The sequence below is a fragment of the Genypterus blacodes genome, unplaced genomic scaffold (genome assembly GCF_046128005.1).
Source record: "Genypterus blacodes isolate CSIRO-AG114 ecotype Tasmania unplaced genomic scaffold, CSIRO-AGI_Gbla_v1 ptg000239l_1, whole genome shotgun sequence".
Taxonomy (NCBI): domain Eukaryota; kingdom Metazoa; phylum Chordata; class Actinopteri; order Ophidiiformes; family Ophidiidae; genus Genypterus; species Genypterus blacodes.
The window spans coordinates 117,864-139,008 of NW_027467037.1; the positions used below are offsets into that span (position 1 = coordinate 117,864).

A 21,145-nucleotide genomic window follows, 5' to 3' on the forward strand; every position below is an offset into this window, starting at 1 on the left:
AATATAATACGCAATATTAAAAATGACCATACAAAATGTCAGCAATAGAGGTGTAAATACTCTAATGCTGTAATACTCTAATAAGATTGCGGTCCACAGAGGGATGTTAAAGCAAGATGCAAGCTACTTCTCATATTATTGACATGTATGTACTGACTGAGCACTTCCTGTTCCAAACACATTCATGGTCCAACACCATTGGCTGGTTTCAGGCAGTGTTGTTGTAATTACAGTAATGATCTCTCGATGTTATTGCCAGCTGTGTTGTAAATTATCCTGCCTCAGCTTCAGTGTGTCTGTCTCTCTGTCTCCTGTAGACGACGGGCCGTATGGAAAGTCAAAGGACCTCACGGGGCCAGAACACACTCCGGTCTCAAGAAGACACAGTATACCAGGTATATATCAACCACCCACCAGGGTATCCATCCACCTCTCCACCCACCAGCACATCAGTCCACCTCACATGCAGCACATACACACACCACTTTATCCAGACACCCTCCTCCCCATACATCCATCCTCCACCCACGTCACTATTACCTCATTAAGACAGAATGAAAGAATGCTAATGTCACATACAAAGGCCTGCAGCATTTGGCAACAGCTCTGGGTAAGTTTCCAATCAGATTCTGTGATTGGCAGGTAGCTCTCACGGCTGGACAGACTGACTGGGAGGCTGATAACAAGGATAAAGGTGTGAGGTGTGTGAGGTGTGTGAGCAGTTGGACCCTGAACTACACACTGACCTTTTATTTTAATGTGGACCATTATGCTTTTAGTTTTGTGTTTTAGTTCAAGAGTCTGTTGTTTCCCATTTAGTGCTTGAGTATGTGCAAGGAGAGAGAGAGAGAGAGAGAGAGAGAGAGAGAGAGAGAGAGAGAGAGAGAGAGAGAGAGAGAGAGAATGTAGTCCAGGCCGTTTGTCTCTTCCCTGTTTAGTATGATGATGTTGTCATTATCACATTCATCATCATAATAAATTGTGTTTTTTATTGATCCCAATATTGCCACTCTGCACTTCTGGAGGAAAAACCCATTTGAAATGGCTTCAATTCTCAAAATGTTCAAGCCATCAAATAATTTCCATCAAATCTGAGGCTCTTATGCAAATACGAACAATACAACGACAAAGAAACAAATTAATTTCTGTGGATAATGTTTGTTTGTGCATCTGTGTGCATATTGTGATTGTGTATCCCTCCATGCATGTGTGTGTGTGTGTGGAAATGCTTAGGAGATAACCTGTGGTGTGACGTGCTTCACTGATCCAATGTGTTGCCTGAAGGATTTAATCTATTTATTCGAGCTATCAGTACTCGTGTTATCACCTGTGCTGTGTGTGTGTGTGTGTGTGTGTGTGTGTGTGTGTGTGTGTGTGTGTGGGGGGGGGGGGGGGGGGGGGGGGGGGCGTTCAGCGTTAAGTACGGCATTCAGCAGTACTTACTCAGTGCTTCCTATTACACCTGTAGTGTTAGTGTCACTCTGACATGGACTGTAAAAGGTGTTTGAGAATTTGACTCAATGTTAAATGGTTTAAAGGCTGGTTGAGGGATTTCAGTTACTACACATATCCTCTATTTATTTCCTATACAAAAATACAGTTCAGTAACTGCATTTTTAAACGACTGCAACTTGTGTCTTCAGAAACATCCATCCATCCACCCATCCATCCATCCATCCATCCATCCATCCATCCATCCATCCATCCATCCATCCATCCATCCATCCATACATCCATACATCCATCCACCCACTCTCTATACTTGCTTATCCAGTCCAGGGTCATGGCTTAGAGCACAGAGCACTAAGCTGGCCGTTCCTTTGTTGTGTTTTGGAAGCTGAGCTGTGACTCCCAAACTCCCACTTTGATTCTCCGTTCTGCCTTCAAACTTCGACCACAATCAACTTTGACCCATCAGAACTTTCGTATGTGATTAGGACTAATGCCTAAGTGCCTTCAAACCATCACAGAATGTAACCAAGCGCCCATCTCAGGCACTTCTTGATGCCGTGTTGACGTGTTGAGCTGACCAATGTGCTGGAAGCAGCAAGATCACAGTAACATAAGCAGCATAATAAAAGAAGCTCCTTCATAAAGAGGACTCATTGTGGTGTCAGTCTCTCCCAGGGTCGGGGTAAGATGAGGTGGGTGTCCATATGATGTGTCACAAATGTAGCAGGTGGCTGTCTGAGCCCCCTCCCCCCTTGTTTTCTCCTGGCAGTCTCCGTGTTTTGATGATGTACTGTAACCTTCTCAGTCCTCTCCCATGACATAACAGCTGTGTTGGACAGGAGACAATTTGGCAGTGATCTATTCCATTAACTGCTCATCTTCTCTAATCATTACATTTATATTTTAGTCAGTTCAGCTGGCTGATTTACACCGTCTGTGCAGATTGGGAGATTAGTGTCCGACTGAAGGACACACAGGACAGCAAACTCACACAGTGAAGCCATTAAGCCATCGCTCTGTGTGTGTGAGTGTGTCTGCCAATGTTCCACTGTGTGTCTTGGGATGACTTTCTTTGTACCCCTTTGTTGTGTGTGTATTTGTATTTGTGTGTGTGTGTGTGTGTTTTTGGTTAGAAGCTCTGCGGGGGGTGACCATGGTGGAGCTGGTGAAGAAGGAAGGCAGCACCCTGGGGCTCACCATCTCAGGAGGAACAGACAAGGATGGGAAACCCCGGGTATCAAACCTGCGGCCTGCAGGACTGGCAGCCAGGTAAATGAAGAACAGAGGGTTAAGATTTAATACCAAAAGGTCTTGAGAAGTGAGTGAGGCCACCAGTAAAACACTCAAGATGATTCAGAAACAGGAGAAGGCAGCATTGAGGAGACAGGAGACACTGGGAATCTAATTACCAGAACCCTGAGCGACCGCCCATCCTGGCATCCTCAGAGGCCTGGACCCCCTCTGGACCGCAACTGATTAAGCTTAACTCTTAATATGTGTAACTAGTTTGACTTAAGCAGCACTTGACCATGTGAGTGGATTCTACAGTGTTCTACAGTGTTTAAAGATCAATAAACATCTGATTGCAATAGTACCTTCAAAACCTTTACCTTTGCAGCTGTAAACACCAAATGCCAAATCATTTTGTAAAATGTATCTCAAACCAGTTGTGTGATGTAACTCTGAGCTGTATTGACGCTCTCTTTCTTCTTCTCTGCAGGAGCGACCAGCTAAATGTTGGCGACTACATCAAGTCAGTGAACGGCATCAATCTGACCAAGCTTCGCCATGAGGAGATCATCAGCCTGCTGAAGAACGTCGGAGAGAGAGTTCTGCTGGAAGTGGAGTATGAACTGCCCCCTACAGGTAAAGACAGATATGGCACCATGTAGCACCAGAACTCATAAAGCAGTAGAGTTTATTCCTGTGTGTCTCCTAACAGAATGAACTCTTGTGAACAAGATAATAATGTAAAGACAACAAATGTAGGTTGGCCTTTGTAACTGTACATAATGATGAATGTAAAAACTCTATATGTCTCTCTCTCTCTCTCTCTCGCTCCCTCCCGCTCCCTTTCCCTCTCTCTCTCTCTCTCTCTCTCTCTCTCGCTACCTCCCTCTCTCTCCCTCTCCCTTCCCCTCTCTCTCTTCCTCTCCCACCTTTCCCTCTCTATCACTCTCTCTTTCTCTCTTCCTTCTCTCTTCCCCTCTCTCTCTCCCTCCCTCTTTCTCTCTCGCTACCGCTCTCTCTCTCCCTTTCCCTCTCTCTCTCTTTCTCTCTCTCTCCCTTTCCCTCTCCCTCTCTCTCTCTCCACCCCCCCCCCTCTCTCTCTCCCTCACAGCACCAGACAGCACCTCAGGAGTTCTTTCAAAGACCATTGACATTTGTTTGCACAAAGAGGGGAACAGCTTCGGCTTCGTCATGAGAGGTGATAGACAGTAACGTGTTCATATATCAGACTAGAATACTTCTTAAATTACAAACCAGCTATTTTGCTTTTCGTTACCCAACATGAAGACACGTTTCATACTGAAAACTGTGAAGACATTAACTTCAACATCCCTGAAAGACGTCCCATTCATTATGTCTCACTTCACATGGAATGTAAATGTGAATATTTAACTAAATATGTTGTTATTACAGTATATCACTTGTGGGTTTGACTCCACTGCCATTGTTTACATAGCAGCAGTAGCTAGGCTAGCGTGACGAGGGCTAATATCTTAAGTAAAGCATTTGTTTAAAATTAATGTAGTGTGTGATATAATGTAAACACTATATAAGTGAATAAGCTGTATAATATATGGGATGATGTATTTGGTGATTGCCTTGCTTGCTTTGTCAGGGTTTATTCCTCGTTAACCCCTTATCTCTGACTGGCCCTGTTGATTTCTGTGAATCTAAGTTTATTGCATGGCATCCTCTGTTCTTCTCCCAGGTGGGAACCATGAGGACTGGCACAAGTCACGCCCCCTAGTGGTCACTTACATCAGGCCAGGAGGCCCAGCAGACAGGTAATGGTGAAGCAGCTCATGTGCACACACAACCACAATACAGAGATGTATATGTGTGTGTGTGTGTGTGTCCCTACAGAGAGGGGACACTGCGTCCTGGAGATCGTCTCCTTAGTGTGGACGGAGTGCCGCTACACAACGCCAGTCACAGTGATGCACTCAGCGTGTTGGCTCAATGTGGGCAGGAGGCGCTGTTCCAGATAGAGTATGATGTCACTATAATGGGTGAGAGTCCACACACACACACATACACACACACACACACACACACACACACACACACACACACACACACACACACACACACACAGGACTGAAGTGAATGGGAGCTTGCAGCAGAAGTTACTCAACATTCATAAAATGTCTCTAAATGTAAACTTAGTTGGGTTTCTTGCTGATGTGGGAATTTGTCTGTTGTTGGCATTTTGCACCTCCTCAGGCTGAGTCCTCCCTTTGATTGGGTCAAAGATGGCTCATTTTACTCACTCAGGATGGATTGCTAAGAATCTCCTGACCGTAAAGTCAGAAATGAAATCCTTGGCCCACAGATTTAAGGGCTGCGTTGCCCTGAGCTCTGACTTCCAGCTACTTATCATATTTATGATTCAGGAGAGTGAAAGTATTAAAGCGCTGATGGCAGCTGGAGCCAAGGGGAGGAGACTCACTTCACTTACAGTAAAGAGCTAAATGTACATGAAACTTCTTTTTGTTTTCATTCAGACACAGTGACAAATGCCTCCGGGCCCCTGTTGGTGGAAATCGCCAAGTTACCAGGGGCAACACTGGGTATCACACTGATGTCGGCCAGTCATAGGAATAAGCAGGTCATCATCATCGATCGAGTTAAACCTGGCAGCGTCGTGGACAGGTACGCTCACACACACATGCACCTCTTCTTCCTCTTCTTCTTCTTCTTCTTCTCTTTCTCTCACACACACTCATCTACATTCCCAGCAGCACTCCCTCAGTTGTACTTGTACAGCCCTCAGCATCCTTCATGTAATCAAATGCACATAAAGCTCTTGATCTCTCTTAGATAAGCACTCAAAATAACTTCAATCAACTCAACAGGTGAAGTCCAGAGTCTGTGTTTCAGTGTGATTGTGTCTCCCTCTCTGTGTTGTACCAGGTGTGGAGCGTTGCATGCTGGGGATCATGTGCTGTCAATAGACGGGACATCGACAGAGCACTGCACAGTGCTGGAGGCCACACAGCTCTTAGTCAGCACCACAGAGCTGGTTAAGCTGGAGATCCTCCCCTCCCATCAGACAAGGATAGCTGGGAAACAGCATGACACCGGTGGGTACACTAGGTGTGTGTGTGTTTGTGTGTGTGTGTGTGTGTGTGTGTGTCTGATGTCTCCATGAGATTGTGAGGGAGGATCATTATCATTTCTTTTGTTATGTTTCTGAATGTGAGGCTCATATTGCAGCCACGGCGTGCAATCTAAGTGGCGTCTCTGCCAGTGGACAAACACCAACTCAATGATATTTTGACCGTGAAGGGAACTTTGAGCTGAATTAGATGAAGGAAAGTGTCAGCGGTGGCTTTTCATCCACTGAATTAGTGCCGGTGGATTTACCAGGGACATGCTGATTCCAATTGCTTTCTTATCCCAGCTTTCTTATCCCAGGTTAATAAAAAATATATTAAATATAACCAGCAGTATGACAGGTACACACAGAGGAACACAGTATTTTGTGCTGTGTGTATGTTTGAGCTTATTTGACACTTTGAAGAGAACAGGAAGCTCAGCATTGAAGTGAGAGCTGATAGAAAGAAGTAGAGAGGAAATGATCATCTGGAAATTAACACAGGCACATCAAGCAAAGAACGTCTTAATTATGAGCACAGTGTGAACTTAATATGCTGCTGGCAACCCAGTCCTGCCCCACACACACCCCCCCACACACAAACACACACACACACATGCACAATCAAAGTCTCATCTCGTGTCTCATGACCATCATTTTTGTCCACAAAGCTTAATTCATCCTTTCAGTCATCCAATCAATTGTGTGTGTGTGTGCGTGTGCGGGTGTGCCTGAGGGTGTGCGTGTGTGCGTGCGTATGTGTGCGTGATCAAGTGAACACAGCTCATTAGGATGCTGATGGCCTTGCAGTAGACCTTGGGGGCCAGCCTGCCTCCCCTTTATTAATAGACACTCTGATTAAAGTCTTAAAGTGCTTTCTGTCTCATTCTCTGTGTGTGTGCCTGTGTGTGTGTGTGTTTGTGTTTCAGCGTGTTGGTAAAGCACTACTCTGTATTTCCATGTGTTTGTGTGTCTGCATGGTGTGTATCTGTGACTGTAATATGTAAAATCTTCTGTGTGTGTGTTCTAGTGAAAGTCCAGAAATCCGACCACCCTCACTCCTGGGACTCCTGTGTGAACTACTGTCACCCTCCTAACGCCAACTTTTGCAGCACAACCTCCACCCTCAATAAGTCATGGACCACCTCCAACAACAACACCATCAACACCCTGGACTACTGCAAATGTGAGGAAACACCAATCCAATCATTCTCTGTTCTTCAGCTTTCTTCCTTTTCCCCAACAACACATGTCCTCAGAAATGCTCCTGCTCCTTTAGGGCATAAACACATAACCAACACTTACAAACACACATTCTGACTTTGTTCTCTATTTGAGACTCGCCTGCATGGCATTGTAAGACCTGTTGTTGTGGTTTATTCAGTGGAGGATGTGGTTAAACAGAGGCAGAGGTGGTTATGGACTTATGGACTAAGAGTTAAAGCAGCTTCAAGAATGAACAATGTAGTCGTGTTTTTTCTGGACAGTGCTGATAAAGTCGATTTGGTTGTAGTTGTGCCAACTGAAACATTTAATGATGCCAGGACAGAGTCCAGGGAGTCTAACGCCAATGCAGAACTAGAAAATCGAAGGATCTAGTCTGCAGCAAACAAATAATGATAGAAGATGACGTTGTTTTAGGTACCAACCACAAAAATCTAATCAAAAGAAAAGTGAAGTAATCAGCCAAAGAAACCAATAAAACATTGTGAATCCTGTTCTGAAAGTTAACATGAACGTTCTGATTCATCTCCTCCTCATAGTTAGAGAGGAACTGGCTGTTTGGAGCAGAGATACTAAATATACAAAGACTAGAAATATTCACCAATAAATGATTTGGACACATTTAAAGATGTTTGGGACATGAAGATGGAGTTCCTCTTATCCTTTTACTGATTAAATCAAATTTTGTGAGGGGATAACTTCTCTTTGATTCATATCAGATGAGGCATAAAAGCTTTGTAATGCAATTAAATATCGATAATGTAAATGAAGTATTCATCCACTCAAACTCTCTCTCCCTCTCCCTCTCTCTCTCTTCTGTCTCTCACTGTTCCTCTCTTTCTTTACCTCTCCCTCTCCAGCTCTTGTGTCAGCCAGTTTCTCTCCCGGCTCCACGACCACGTCGGGCCCCAGCAGCCAGAGCTCCAACACGTTGCCTAGGGTTACAGTTCCCATGAGCCCCCGCAACTCCCTGCTCAAGCGGCGACAGAGGAAGAAAGAGCACAAGAGCTCCTGTGCGTCTGTGTGTTCGTACGGGTTAAACCCTGTGGGTGAATGTGTTTGTCCAGAGGCACAGCAGTTCAACATCAATCTCTTATCTGTGTGTGCATGTGTGTTTGTGTTTAGTGTCCTTGGCGTCTAGCTCGGTGGGACCCGGTGGTCAGGTGGTTCATGTAGAGACGAGTGAGGTCATCCTAACAGGCGATCCGCTCAATGGCTTTGGTGTCCAGCTGCAGGGAGGAATATTCGCCACGGAAACACTGTCCGCCCCCCCACTGATCCGCTTCATCGAGCCCGACAGTTCTGCAGAAAGGTGAGCGTGCACAAAGACACACACACAGACACACACAGACACACACACAGATGTACACCTGTGGCAAAGTTATTAAAACTAACCGTCTCTAAAGGCAACAAGGCTTTGGAGCTTTGAATTAAATTCATCTCTCCAGCATAAGATGCCTCCAGCGTCGTTTCAGAGATTTGGAAGTTTACCCAACACGCCTCACAACCGCAGAACACTCGTGACTTAGCCAGTCCAGGATCGCCACATCTGACCTCTTCACCTGCGGAATGGTCTGAGCTCAAAAGGACAGCTGATGAAACGTTTGGTTTACACAACAGCTGAATTTCTTCATAAACGGCCAGAAGCTGCCTCAGGGAAGCTCATCTTTGTGCCTGGGTATTGATTTGTCTGCAGTTTGTCGTCTCGATCGATGTGAGTGGGCCAGAGCTCACCTTTGATGGCCACCGGCACGCTGGAGAACTTCAGAGATGAATCTCGGGTTCAGGGCAGTGTGTATGGCTCCGGGTGGGTGTGGGGTCAGGGTGTTGCTGTTCCATTCCTCCAGGCCAGATCTTCCGAGGCCTGAGTCGTCCCCAGACATGTCTCTCACTGAGCAGGTCTGGGAGGCTCTGGACTGGATCATACGACTCCGTGTTCCAGTTCCCTCCAATATACAACAACTTTGTACAGCTATGAAAGAGGAGTGGGAGAATATTCCACAGGCTGCTATCAACAATTTGATCGATTCAATGGGAAGGACGTGTTGCATTTTATTTGTTTAGTACATATACTGTATATGTGTGTGTTTATATGTGTGTGTGGGGACTTTCAGGAGGCTCAGGAGCTTTTAAGAGGCCTCAGTGTGTCTTCACTATTAACGTTTCTGCAATCTCCTGGCTTACGTGTGGGTGTTTATCTGCATGCCCTTCTGTGTGTACTTGTATTTGTGGTGTGCACTCGTGAGTTTGTGTATTAGCATGTCTGTGTCTTTTGTAGCACTTAAATTCCTGCATGTGTATTAACAGCTTCATTAAGAGGCTCTGCATGAATTCATTGTCTCTGTCTGTGTGTTGTTGTGTGTGCGTGCGGTGCTGATTAATGTTCTGGTGGTATTAACAACTTGCGGTGGGTGTGTATCTGCACCCCAAGGCCACACTCTCTTCTCCATTAGTGCCCACGCTAACCACACTAATTACCCTGCTTCCGCTCGCCCACACAGGAGGAATCGATAAGTACCTTCCTTTGTGTTCCATGAGCTCCACTACAATCTTACTTACTTGGTTGCTACACCTACAAACTGGAGTCGGAGTTGTTACTAAGTGTTTCTTTGTCTAACATCACCTTGGTTGCTCTTTTTGTAGGTGTGGCCTCCTGCAGGTTGGAGACCGCCTGCTGTCAATCAATGGAATCCCAACAGAAGACGGCACGTTGGAAGAGGCCAATCAGCTTCTACGAGACGCTGCGCTGACCAATAAGGTCTCACTGGAGATTGAGTTTGATGTAGCAGGTTGGTAAAAGCTTCTTTTAGGTTTTAGGTCAATGTACAAGGGTTGATTGATAAGTTCTGAGCCTAACTGATGTCTTCCTGATGTGTCCAGAACTCAACAACTTCAACAATCTGCAGGTTTATAAATAATCACAACAGTCTCTTTACTAAAACGTGACCTCTTCCTGTTCTCTGTGAGACGCTGCAGTGCAGTGTGTGTGTTGGTGTGGCTTTTTGCTTACAAACACAGGTTGATAAAAAGCCATTAATTGCTGCATGACCCTTTACGGGATCCTTCGAGTCCAACCTTGAGGCAGTAAATGAAACTAATTAATCATCCGTCTGCTAAATGTGACCTCAGTTCTTTGCCTCCATTAGCTTGTTTCTCTCCTCCTCTATGAAGAACACAGTCATGTTGGGCTGATTGGATTGCAGCTTGTAATTACCAACAAATACCATAATGACATACAATACTTCATACTCAAGAAACAATGACTCACAATGTTTACACAACAATACCTTTCCTTTAAAGTAAATACACGGCGTGAGGCAATCGTGAAACAATTTACCAGGTTGGTTATTCAACAGCAACACAGCAGCTTACATCATTGTATCATGTGCTTGTGATATTATTGATGGTGTGAGATTTCTGCTCTACAAACTCTGCTACTCCTGCAAAGCTGTACAGCTGATAAACACACATACTGACCGTTGAGGCCCACTGGCTTGAGGAGAGCTCTTTTTTTTATTTTCCCTGTAATGAAATCAGAATAGTGAGGATTTAAAGTTCAGTTTGACCTGTAGAGCCGATCAGAGATAAGAGCGTGTGTGTGTGTGTGTGTGTGTGTGTGTGTGTGTGTGTGTGTGTGTGTGTGTGTGTGTGTGCGCGTGTGTGTGTGCGTGTGTGTGCACACAGAGTCAGTGGTGCCCAGCAGCGGTACTTTCCATGTTAAACTGCCAAAGAAGAGAGGAGTGGAGCTGGGGCTGACCATCAGTAGTAGGACTACACACACACACGCACACACACGCACACTACACAGCTGTACAATACAAGCTCAAGCATCATTTATCAACTATAATCAACCCTGATCATCATTATGTTTCAAATCAAATCCCTTTTAAGATATTATAGTCTTTTATACTTTTACTTATTAGTAAACATGCTGAGAGGCGATTGAAAGAGAGATTCTCTTCAAACGGTCTGATGTGCAAGAGGAATAACACAGCAGAAAACACAGAGAGAGACTCATCTTCATTGCAATCTATTGAGGATTAAGTGGCATCCCACGATCGATTCACAATCTTCAGAGAGAGAGAGAGAGAGAGAGAGAGAGTCTGTGCAAACTTTACTGATGATGCGTTTCCTTCCACAGCCAGTAAGAAGTCAGGTGAGCCCCTCATCATATCTGACATCAAGAAGGGCAGCATGGCTCACAGGTACCAGGAGATACTCTGATCTATCCAGCATGGCCGTGACAGGGCTGATCATATGTGTGTGTGTGTGTGTGTGTGTGTGTGTGTCTGTATAAATGACTGATTGGCTCTGTGTGTCCTTCAGAACAGGAACGTTGGAGCCTGGCGATAAGCTTCTGGCCATCGACAACATCAGACTGGATAACTGCTCCAAAGATGACGCAGAGCAGATTCTTCAACAGTGTGAAGAACTGGTGAAGCTGAAGATACGCAAGGATGAAGACAACTCAGGTATGTCCGCCTGTGGGAGGCCTTTCTCTCCTTCTCTCTCTCTCTCCCCCTCTCTCTCCCTCTCTCTCTCTCTCTCTGACACACACACTCATACTTGTGTGCATACAGCAATTGTAATATTTAAAAATGCAATAACTGTGTTTGACCACAAGGGGGTACTGTCGTTTTTAATTTAGAGGGTCATACTGCAGCGGAAAAAAATGGTACCCATTCCTGTGTTTATGTATGTGTGTGTGTGTGTGTGTGTGTGTGTACGTGTGTGTGCGTGCGTGCGTGTGTGTGTGTACGTGTGTGTGTGTGTGTGTGTGTGTGTGTGTGTGTGTGTGTGTGTGCGTGCGTGTGTGTGTGATGTCTCAGATGAGCAGGAGACGTCAGGCAGCATCATCTACACAGTGGAGCTGAAGCGCTACGGAGGCCCGCTGGGTATCACCATCTCAGGCACCGAGGAGCCTTTTGACCCCATTACTATATCTGGTCTAACCAAGAGAGGCCTGGCTGAGAGGTACACACACACACACTCACACACACTTGCATAGAAACACACTGTTACTACACAAGCACTGCAATAGCAACCGTTAGCAGTGTTAGAATAGAATAAAAGATAACATAATCTCATCAAAACAACATACACAATGCTGTAGATTTCCCTCTGACTCCTCTGCCACACACTCACACTCATGCTTTGACCCCTCTTTTTGGGAAGTCTGTGATGTAATCGTCCCATTTCTTGTTCTAATTTGTTGTTTATAAACCACTTTGCCTCTCAGGCTATAAATAACATTATAAATAATAGTTGAGACAGGAGTGAAAGAGTTATCGCCATGGTTACATGTGTGCAGCCGACCTTTGCTTTGGGCCTTTTACCAGTTAAATTCTTTATAAACAGCCACGAAAACTTGTAGTGACATATGTTTGTGCTGATAAAATATGAAATAAAAATGTAGACAGAAGACTGAAGACAGAAGAATGACCTCTGATCTGAGTAATCTGTGTGTGATATCAGCTCAGAGACACTAGCAGAGCATAGCATAACTGTTTATGTGTGCATATGACAGAAAACACAGATAAGGCGTCTATCAAAACGGCCCAAGAGATAACCAACTGGTACAGCAGGTTTGATATAGAAGCCTGAGACGAGGATTCAAAGGAGCCGTTGTCATTCAGTCACCTAAGTCACAGCGTGCGGTTACAGGGTTACAGTCAACACACACTGACTGCTAACAGCATTAAGACAATAACAGACACGTGTACATGAAACATACTGTGTAATGTAAAAACTGAATGAAGACACAGACAGCAATGTTAACTTACAAGTTAGGCAGTAACTCAGGAAGCTACAGAAAAAGTTGGCGTCACGTAACTTGAGATCCTTCCTATAGTAATCTCTCTAATTTCTTTGTGTGTGTGTGTGTGTGTGTGTGTGTGTGTGTGTGTGTGTGTGTGTGTGTGTGTGTGTGTGTGTGTGTGTGTGTGTGTGTGTGTGTCCAGGACAGGGGCTATCCACGTCGGCGATCGGATTCTGGCTATCAATAGTGTGAGTCTCAAAGGGAAGCCGCTGAGCGAAGCCATTCACCTCCTGCAGATGGCCGGGGAGACGGTCACACTGAAAATAAAGAAACTGCTCGACAGTAAGTCCATAACATCTGTCATAGTAATATAAATCTCCATCATTGAGTGTGTGATGACGAAGGCAATGACATGTAGGTCTTTCTATAGAGGATCCAGTGAGTCACAGTAGCGTCTAAGCTCATACAGTCATCACACAGACGGAGCTGCAGCCTGCCACCTGTCTCACCTGCAGGCTGACACCTGTGTTTTTCCATAGACAGATTTACTCAAAACATATGCAAATAGCTCCAAAGTCAACAAAGCTTCAATGCAATTGCCAGTGTTTTCATTAAATGCTGTTTGCATAATGAGGTTGGCATTACTCATCCCTCCATATTGACATTACAAGTAAACATGGAGCTGCACACATCGATCCATAAATATCACCAAGGACATTTCAATCAACGGGAGAAACTTGTTGAAAGTTGTTGATAAACTTCTATAAACATCCATCAGGGGAAACAGAGAACACAGAGAAACACCAGACACCACAAAACCACAAAAGCAGAAATCCTCATTTAATTCCCCACAAAGTCAGTTTACTGAATAACTTCTTTGTTGACTTGCCAGATTACATAAAGATGTCACAGTTGCATGATGTGAAACAGCCAACCGTGTCTGAACCAAACCCCTTCTGTCCCAGACGCAGAGGAGAGGAAGATGGTGGAGGCGGAGGACACGACAGAGAACGAGCTCAGCGACACAGACGACGACTTGACTGACAGTCAGCAGACCAACAAACTGTCCGAGCTCTACTCCACCTCCATACCCAGAGCCGACTCTGCCATGGAGTCCTGGGACGGATCAGGGCCCGACGCCGGCTACGGCAGCCAGGGTAAAGACAGTGATGAGACTCAGGCCTGCTCTCACAAATACATCAGTGTTTACATGGACATCTGGTTAACAAGCTACTGCAGAGGAAGCAGAGTATAGAGAGTCTTAGTGCTTCTGCTCCTGATCTAGCCTCATTAGGTAGAAAATGCATTCTGGCATGTTTAAGGAATCTTTCAGTACATTTATAATCTAAGCTGGGCCAACTTGTTCAGTCTACCATTAAGATCAATGGACGCCAGTGTTCCCAGTGAGTCTGTCCTCATGTGTACTGTAGCCCACTGTGGACTGAACACGGTGAAATAATATTTAGTGTCCTTGTTCATTAACGTTGTAAACAGAACACAACATACAGAGTGGAGCTGTAGAAGGTGTGTGAGTTTAAGTGTGATATGAAGTGGGTGTGTCCCTCCTCCAGGTACCTACAGCCAGCAGGCGGCAGGCATCGCCCTGCACCCTCACGAGTGGCGTAGCACCAAGCAGCAGCACAGCACCACGCCCCCTCCTGGACGCCGGAAGAACTATCCCTTCAGTGACGGGGGCTTCAGTGAGGACGAGTGGGACAAACCAGGGTGAGGACCGGACTGAGACTTCAGTGGGAACGACTGCAGAGTTACTGCAGCCGTGTTAGTGTAGTAGAGCAATGGAAGTGAATAGATTTAGTGCCCATGAAATCCACTCCTGCATCAGAGAAGGCAACAACTTTTGCAACTTTACAGTATTTAAATTTTGAGTCCTTGGCTTTAGTTTGCATAGTGCGACCTACAGTGTGGGAACTCAGCTGGAGTGTGTGTGTGTGTGTGTGTGTGTGTGTGCGCGCACGTGTGTGTGTGTGTGTGTGTGTGTGTGCGTGCGTGTGCGTGTGCATGTGTGTGTGTGTGCGTCAGAGATGAGTCAGGAGGTTGAGCCTTTGGAGCAAAGCAGCAGCGCTCACTGTGTTATATAAGAGAGAGAGAGGAACAGGAAGAAGGTAAGGAAATGAGGGGAAATCATCTGCACAGTGAAACGGAATGAATCTTGTCAGTTGAGATCATTGGCTGATTAAAAACATCGCCCCTCAAGCACAACAAACACTCACAAATGCTGAAACCGGTTCTGCACTATTTGCACATCAACTTTATCCATGATGTCATCTCGTGTTAATCCAAGTGAAACAACGAGAGGCAGACCTGCTGTGATGAAGCTGGGATGAAAGCTTTGATGTGTTTAATAACCCACCACAGTGAGATAACTGGGTTTGGTTCCTTTTCTCTGTGTGTGTTTGTGTGTGTGTCTGTCTCAGGTTTTGTGGTCAACCGCCAGACGGCATCTTGTTAGATCCAGATGACAGTTATTGGTGTCAGGCACTGGAGGATCTGGAGACCTGTGGCCAATCAGAGCTGCTCAGAGAGATTGAGGTCAGTTAGCATGAAAGCGTTTTGTGTTTGTCATCAAAAATAGTAAATTGATATCACAGTAACTTCAACTGGCCTTTTAACATCAGCATCACTCACAAATTAGCGTGTATGTGTCTGTGTGTTTGTGTCTGTGTGTGCAGGCTTCTATCATGACAGGCACTGCCATCAGTCTGGGTGTAGACGGACACGGCAAACCTCCACCTGACTCCATCCTGAGCCACAGCATGATGAGCCCACTACGGAGAAACTCTCTCCTCCTCCAGGGGACCCTCCTCCACCAGGGGGCCCACCTGCACGAGGAGGCCCGCCTCCACGAGGACGTCCAATTCCACCAAGGTAACTAATCGCAGTAATAGCAGCTGATATTGTCAGAGTAACATCTAGTGGTGGACCAACAATGTGTCTGGTTCCTTGCAGACGCCCTCCTGCTCCAGGGGCCCCACATCCGCCAGGACACCCGGTCGCCCCTGCACCAGGAGCCCAAGTCCAAGGCTTCACTCAGAGTGTCAGAGAGGACGTGGGAGTCTCGGCGGATCAAAGAGGAGATGCAGGGAATTCTGTCCCCCACACCTCTGGAGCTCCACAAAGTCAGTTCACATGTTCGAGTCATGAAGCTGCTGTGTGTGTGTTAGCGAGATAAGATGGAGAGCCGGGTCACGGGCCAGGGATCTTTAGAGCTGATGTTGTGGTGGATCCAGATCTTTTTTTGTTTTAAAATTTCCATTACTTGTAGGCACTTTCATCTGAACCACTTTAAACCTGTCCCTGGAAAACAAAGCTAGAGTTCCCACCCTGCCTTAGTTTAGTATCATGTGATGGCGTCTCTTATCTGTACTCTGATGTTCTGGCGTTGCTCTGTTGACTCTGCGGAGCTTTTTTGTTTGAGCTGGAAGGACGCTTCTTATTTTTCCCCGGCTCCCCCGTACGTCTCAGTAACAGAAACTTCCTGTCACGTTGAAACTCTCCCTCTCTGCCCAGACTTTGTTTATGCAAATATTGGATTTGCAGCAGCAGCAGCAGCAGCCAAACCTCAGCTGCAGCAGCAGACACCATTAGGGCCAATGATGCAAAAGGGCAGAGGACGGATGAGAGCTGTTCACAATACTATGTTGTTTCACCTAAAGCTGAGATAGGAAATGTTCTATCCGTCATCTAAAGGCCTCTGACTGGTGACTGTGTCCTGGTTTACATAATCATTTTAGTGTCCTTCAAAAGAATGCTGAACACACAGTTTACTGCTGTGACATTTGAGTTCCATCTAGTGAGGGATGTGGGCAGTGACTGGAGCAGATAAGACAAAGATAAGAGAGACGGAAATATGCACCGATACAAAGACGCATACTGTACACATACACACTGCAGAGACAGGGGAGGATGTGAAGAGGAGGAGGAGGAGGAGGGAGATGTTTGAGAGTTTTGCAGTTCCGTAAGGAGAAGCTACCAGGCATGCAGAGGTGTCACACTGCTCCACTAACAAAACGCCTTCTCTAGGTTTGATACTCAGCTGGTTCAATCAAATCTGAGTGCTTGCTTGGTGTTTGGGAAGAGGGTTTAGAGCTTTAATCAGAGTAAACATACTGTGTGATTGGTTTAGTGGTTTAACTTGGATTCAGTGTCAGGATCAAAGCTGCTTGTTCGCTGGTCTGAGAGAGTGTTTCTTTCCTGCTCTCTGCTATATGTGAACATTCATGCAATGTACTGTATGTGTGTGTGTGGGTTTGTGTGTGTGTGTGTGTGTAGTGTGTGTGTGTGCGGGGGGGGGGACATTTATTCGAGGGTATTACGTAACGCAGTATAGAATGTACAGCAGCAGCCTCCCGTGGGATTATTGTAGAGGCCAAAATACTTCAACCAGCTGTGGATTTACAATCACGACTTCAGTCCAAAGCTGCTTTAACCACAATTACCCCGGCAACTGAAGCCATCAAACTGTCACCCTTTGGTTTCTGCCCAGTGAATAATGAGATAAACTGCCTGACCCCAGAGAAAGTTCATCTGTCACCTCCTCCCCTGTTGATTCTGCCCTGTAGGTCACAGTAATAAAGGATCCAGAGAGCGACGACTTTGGCTTCAGCGTGTCGGACGGCTTCTTGGAAAAAGGAGTTTACGTCAACATGGTGCGGCCCGACGGTCCGGCTGACCGGGCCGGGCTCAGACCGTACGACCGGATCCTGCAGGTACCGGCAAAAACCCAATATGGTAATAATGTCTGTAACTGTGGTGTAATTTCTGTTATCCAACATCTCAGTAAGAACGTATATTCATTCTCTATGGAAGGCCTTACATCTGAACCCGCCAGTCTAAACCCGACAAGTAATATAAATAGCCCAGAAACAGTCTCAAGGTATAGATTCATGTTTAGAGTAAGTTTTCAAATAAAGGCCACTAGGAATGAACTGTTACTCCCTCAGGATGGCCACGTAGTGTTTACAGGTGGGCTCAGGCGTTTGTCAATATCCACCGAACAGGTCTTTTCTTCAGTGAGAAGCAACTGTATAAATAAGTCAGAAAGTCAGAGTTTGGGAGAGACTCATCCCGGCTGCAGAGTCTCTCACAAGCGTTCCACGGTGCTTGTCTTGATGCTGAACTTCGTGTAATAAACCTTATTATACAAGCAAAGACAGTGTCAGCGGAGATCCTTCCTTCCTTCATCTTCACATCATCGCAACGCAAGATTCCACTAAAGTAACCCTGGTGTTTAGTGTTGTAGACATGTTCTGAACACGTGCAGGACTCATAGGAGCTGGTTTCATTTCCAGTATTATTATTATCCCCGCCTGTTGTTTGCCTGATCCTCCCTCAGTGCATCTGGATCTCATTACTCATGATGTAGAACTGTTCATGTTATAATGCTGTGAGTAAAACATCCTCCCCTGCCCCGCCCCAGGTGAACCATGTGAGGACGAGGGACTTTGACTGCTGCCTAGCCGTCCCTCTGATCACAGAGGCAGGAGACAGACTGGAGCTGGTCATCAGCCGCAACCCGCTGGCCAACAGTGACACAGAGGACAATAACACTCTAGACCACCCGCTACACCTGTAACACACAGACACACAAAGGAGCACACATGCATACACACACGCAGGGCTGGAAGCAACCTAAGGGTTTCCTGAAGGCACACACACACACACACACACACAGCCAGACCCCATATGCACTTTAACGTCTCATTGCTACTGCTCCTGACACGTTTAGTGATTTAGCTTTTAAATGAAAACTAGATATGCTGGTGATGTTGTTGAGGTCATTCTGCCTTATTATGAATTACCGGTTGTAAAAACAAATCTTTTGAAATGAAATCTGTTTGTAAATGAGAGATATTGCCTTGCTCACATTGCAGATTTCATTTGTTTTTTAAAGGATAAACTTTCATTGAGAATAAGATTAATGCTACAGTTGGTAACTTTTTCTAAAAACACATTTTTATTGAATTTGGTAGATAATAATGATAAAATCTGCATTAAATCCGATAGGAATCTACAAATCGTGTGCTCTGTGAAAAAAAGGGGGTCTATCTGGCATCTGGCACCTCCCACTGTTGGGATCTGATCATAGCAGCCCAAGACATACGACCAATCACCACACGGAGCATCTCCAAATCAGAACCAGTGTCTCTCAGCCATGTGTGTGGCTGAGGGGTAAGGGTACAGCTGAGGGGAGGGGGGGCAGAGGTAACTGACTCCACTACTACACAAAGTTACCAACTGCTGCTTTAAAAGGTCAGGTTTAGACGGAAATCACATAGAGTCTGACCAACATCAGAGCAGAGGACGTCCTTGTAGAAGAGGAACTTGTCAAATGATGTTAGAAGAAAACTGTGATACTATGGTGCCAACCGAGGATGATCATTGACATTATTTTATATCATTGTACAGCATAATGTCTGCACCATCCTGTTATCCAGGCAATGCATCTGGGTACTGAGGTTGCAGGTTTAACGCCAGGGGTAAAAGGGCCAAACACTGTCATAGTCTTCATGTCCCTGCTGCTCCTCAGAGTCAGAGCCCCAAGATTTGTTTACGTGATCGTTAAAGGTGTATGTAGCACTTCATATCTATATAAGAACAGATGATGAGACGATGAGACGGACCAAAGTGTTCACAGAGTGGACGTACGTGCACACGCACAAAAGGTAGAGCAATGCACAAGGAAGGCATAAGGCAGCATGTGTGTCTTTATTCTATATAGTCTTGGTGTGAGTGTGTTCTCTCTCTGTATGATTGTGTGTGTGTGTGTGTGTGTGTGTGTGTGTGCCTGTGTGTGTGTCAGTTGACATTTCCCATATTACTTCTGCTAAAACCTCCAATTGTGTGGTGGATTAACAGGAGTGAGATTTACCCCCGCCCCTCCTTCCTGCTGCACCTGGCAGAGAGAGAGAGAGAGAGAAAGAGTGAATGTGTGTGTGTGGGTAAACTTTATATGGGAAACATTCCTTGCATATGCTTGTGCATGTGTGGATGTATAAAGTATGTAAAAAGAGAACTAATGGGACTCTGTGACATAGAGAGACACAGTGTATGGAAGAATGTGTGTGTGATAATGCATCCTACACACACACACAGGCAGGGGCAATACATGGGAGCACGTGTGAGTGTGTGAGACAAAGAGGGAACATAGAGCCTTTATTGCCAAACACTCGCAAAACATTTTGACATGAACAATTACAACCCGTGTCTCTCTGTCTCTCCCTCTCTCTCTCTGTCTCTCTCTCTCTCTCTCCCTCTCCCTCACTCTCTCTATTTCTACATCTCTCACTCCTTCCTCGTGTTGTTACATAACTGTCCAGTCAGAACCCAGTTACCCCCCCTCTGAGAACAACTAACTGCTCTGTGTGTGTGTGTGTGTGTGTGTGTGTGTGTGTGTGGTGTGTGCACATGCATGAGTGAATTCAGAGATGGTGTACATTTCATTGTACAGTGGTGATATTTTTTTGAGGTGTGTGTGTGTGTGTGTTGTAGCCCCGCCCCCTCACTGACACTGAAACAGTGAACTCCATTGTGCGGAGGAAGGAACCTGAAAGACAAAAACCTGGGGCTCTCCTCGAGCTCTCACAGAAACATTAAGGATCAAACTCTAAGCACACAGCCTCATGCGTCATCACACACTGTAAGTAGTTTCATGTACATGAGAGAGAAAATGACTTTTTCTACACAATATGAAGTGGCCAAAAAAAAATAACAGAAGATGATGATGATGATGATGATGATGTTTTGTGAAGCAACAAAAAAGTGACAAAATACTGAGAAAAGCCTTCCAAACTATTTTGTCTGTTTGTATGTATATATGTATGTACTGTATGTGTGGGTATCCATACTCCCTATGCATTTCTGGGTCAAAGGTCAATTCAAAGCACAATCTGGAACCCTAACAAAGCCAAGTGGTGACAGTCTATGTGAAAAGATCAAAAAACAAACCCTGTTTAATGTAATAATCAATGTAAAACATGTAAAAACTGTATATTCCAATGGTAAAACCATACTGAAGATGTGTGACTGATATTTCAGTTACTTTCACTAATTATGAAACATTTGATGGCATTTGACTGCAGCATCTTAAGGGTTTAGTGATGTTAGACTATGGCGTGTTTCACTGAGTCACTTTATTATATTTGACAACCTCATTGCATAACCTCACATTTATTGCATCATCGGTTGCTGTAAGGCTCTTTCACATGTCCTCTGTCTCTAACACACACACACACACACACACACACACACACAGTATCCTTTGATTTATGTCCTTTGTTCCTCTGAAGATCAACCTCTGTTTGTTTTATCGGGAACGTTTGGAGACGTTCATCCCACTGCAGTGACCACTTCCTGTTGAACCATCT

General features: G+C 45.3%; 1 protein-coding gene across 1 annotated transcript; it reads left to right on the plus strand.

Annotated features, from left to right (window-relative positions):
* The first annotated feature begins 116 nt into the window (after positions 1 to 116).
* Positions 117 to 20,254, plus strand: grip2b (glutamate receptor interacting protein 2b). The gene is made up of 25 exons (XM_076171006.1): positions 117 to 145; positions 286 to 395; positions 2,586 to 2,721; positions 3,173 to 3,318; positions 3,794 to 3,880; positions 4,391 to 4,466; positions 4,546 to 4,691; positions 5,187 to 5,334; positions 5,596 to 5,765; positions 6,810 to 6,965; positions 7,864 to 8,016; positions 8,129 to 8,315; positions 9,647 to 9,792; positions 10,688 to 10,768; positions 11,145 to 11,208; positions 11,330 to 11,475; positions 11,833 to 11,977; positions 12,964 to 13,103; positions 13,727 to 13,918; positions 14,333 to 14,486; positions 15,197 to 15,311; positions 15,452 to 15,647; positions 15,729 to 15,898; positions 17,342 to 17,488; positions 18,199 to 20,254. Exons 1-25 carry the CDS (start codon positions 117 to 119, stop codon positions 18,352 to 18,354), a joined length of 3,396 nt encoding a protein of 1,131 aa, XP_076027121.1. The 3' UTR covers positions 18,355 to 20,254.
* The last annotated feature ends 891 nt before the right edge of the window (positions 20,255 to 21,145 follow it).

Coding starts and splice junctions, on each gene's coding strand:
- grip2b (XM_076171006.1), top strand. CDS start 117: ATGCAAGCTACTTCTCATATTATTGACAT. Junction 8,316..9,646: donor CCCGACAGTTCTGCAGAAAG/GTGAGCGTGCAC, acceptor CTCTTTTTGTAG/GTGTGGCCTCCTGCAGGTTG. Junction 10,769..11,144: donor GCTGGGGCTGACCATCAGTA/GTAGGACTACAC, acceptor TTCCTTCCACAG/CCAGTAAGAAGTCAGGTGAG.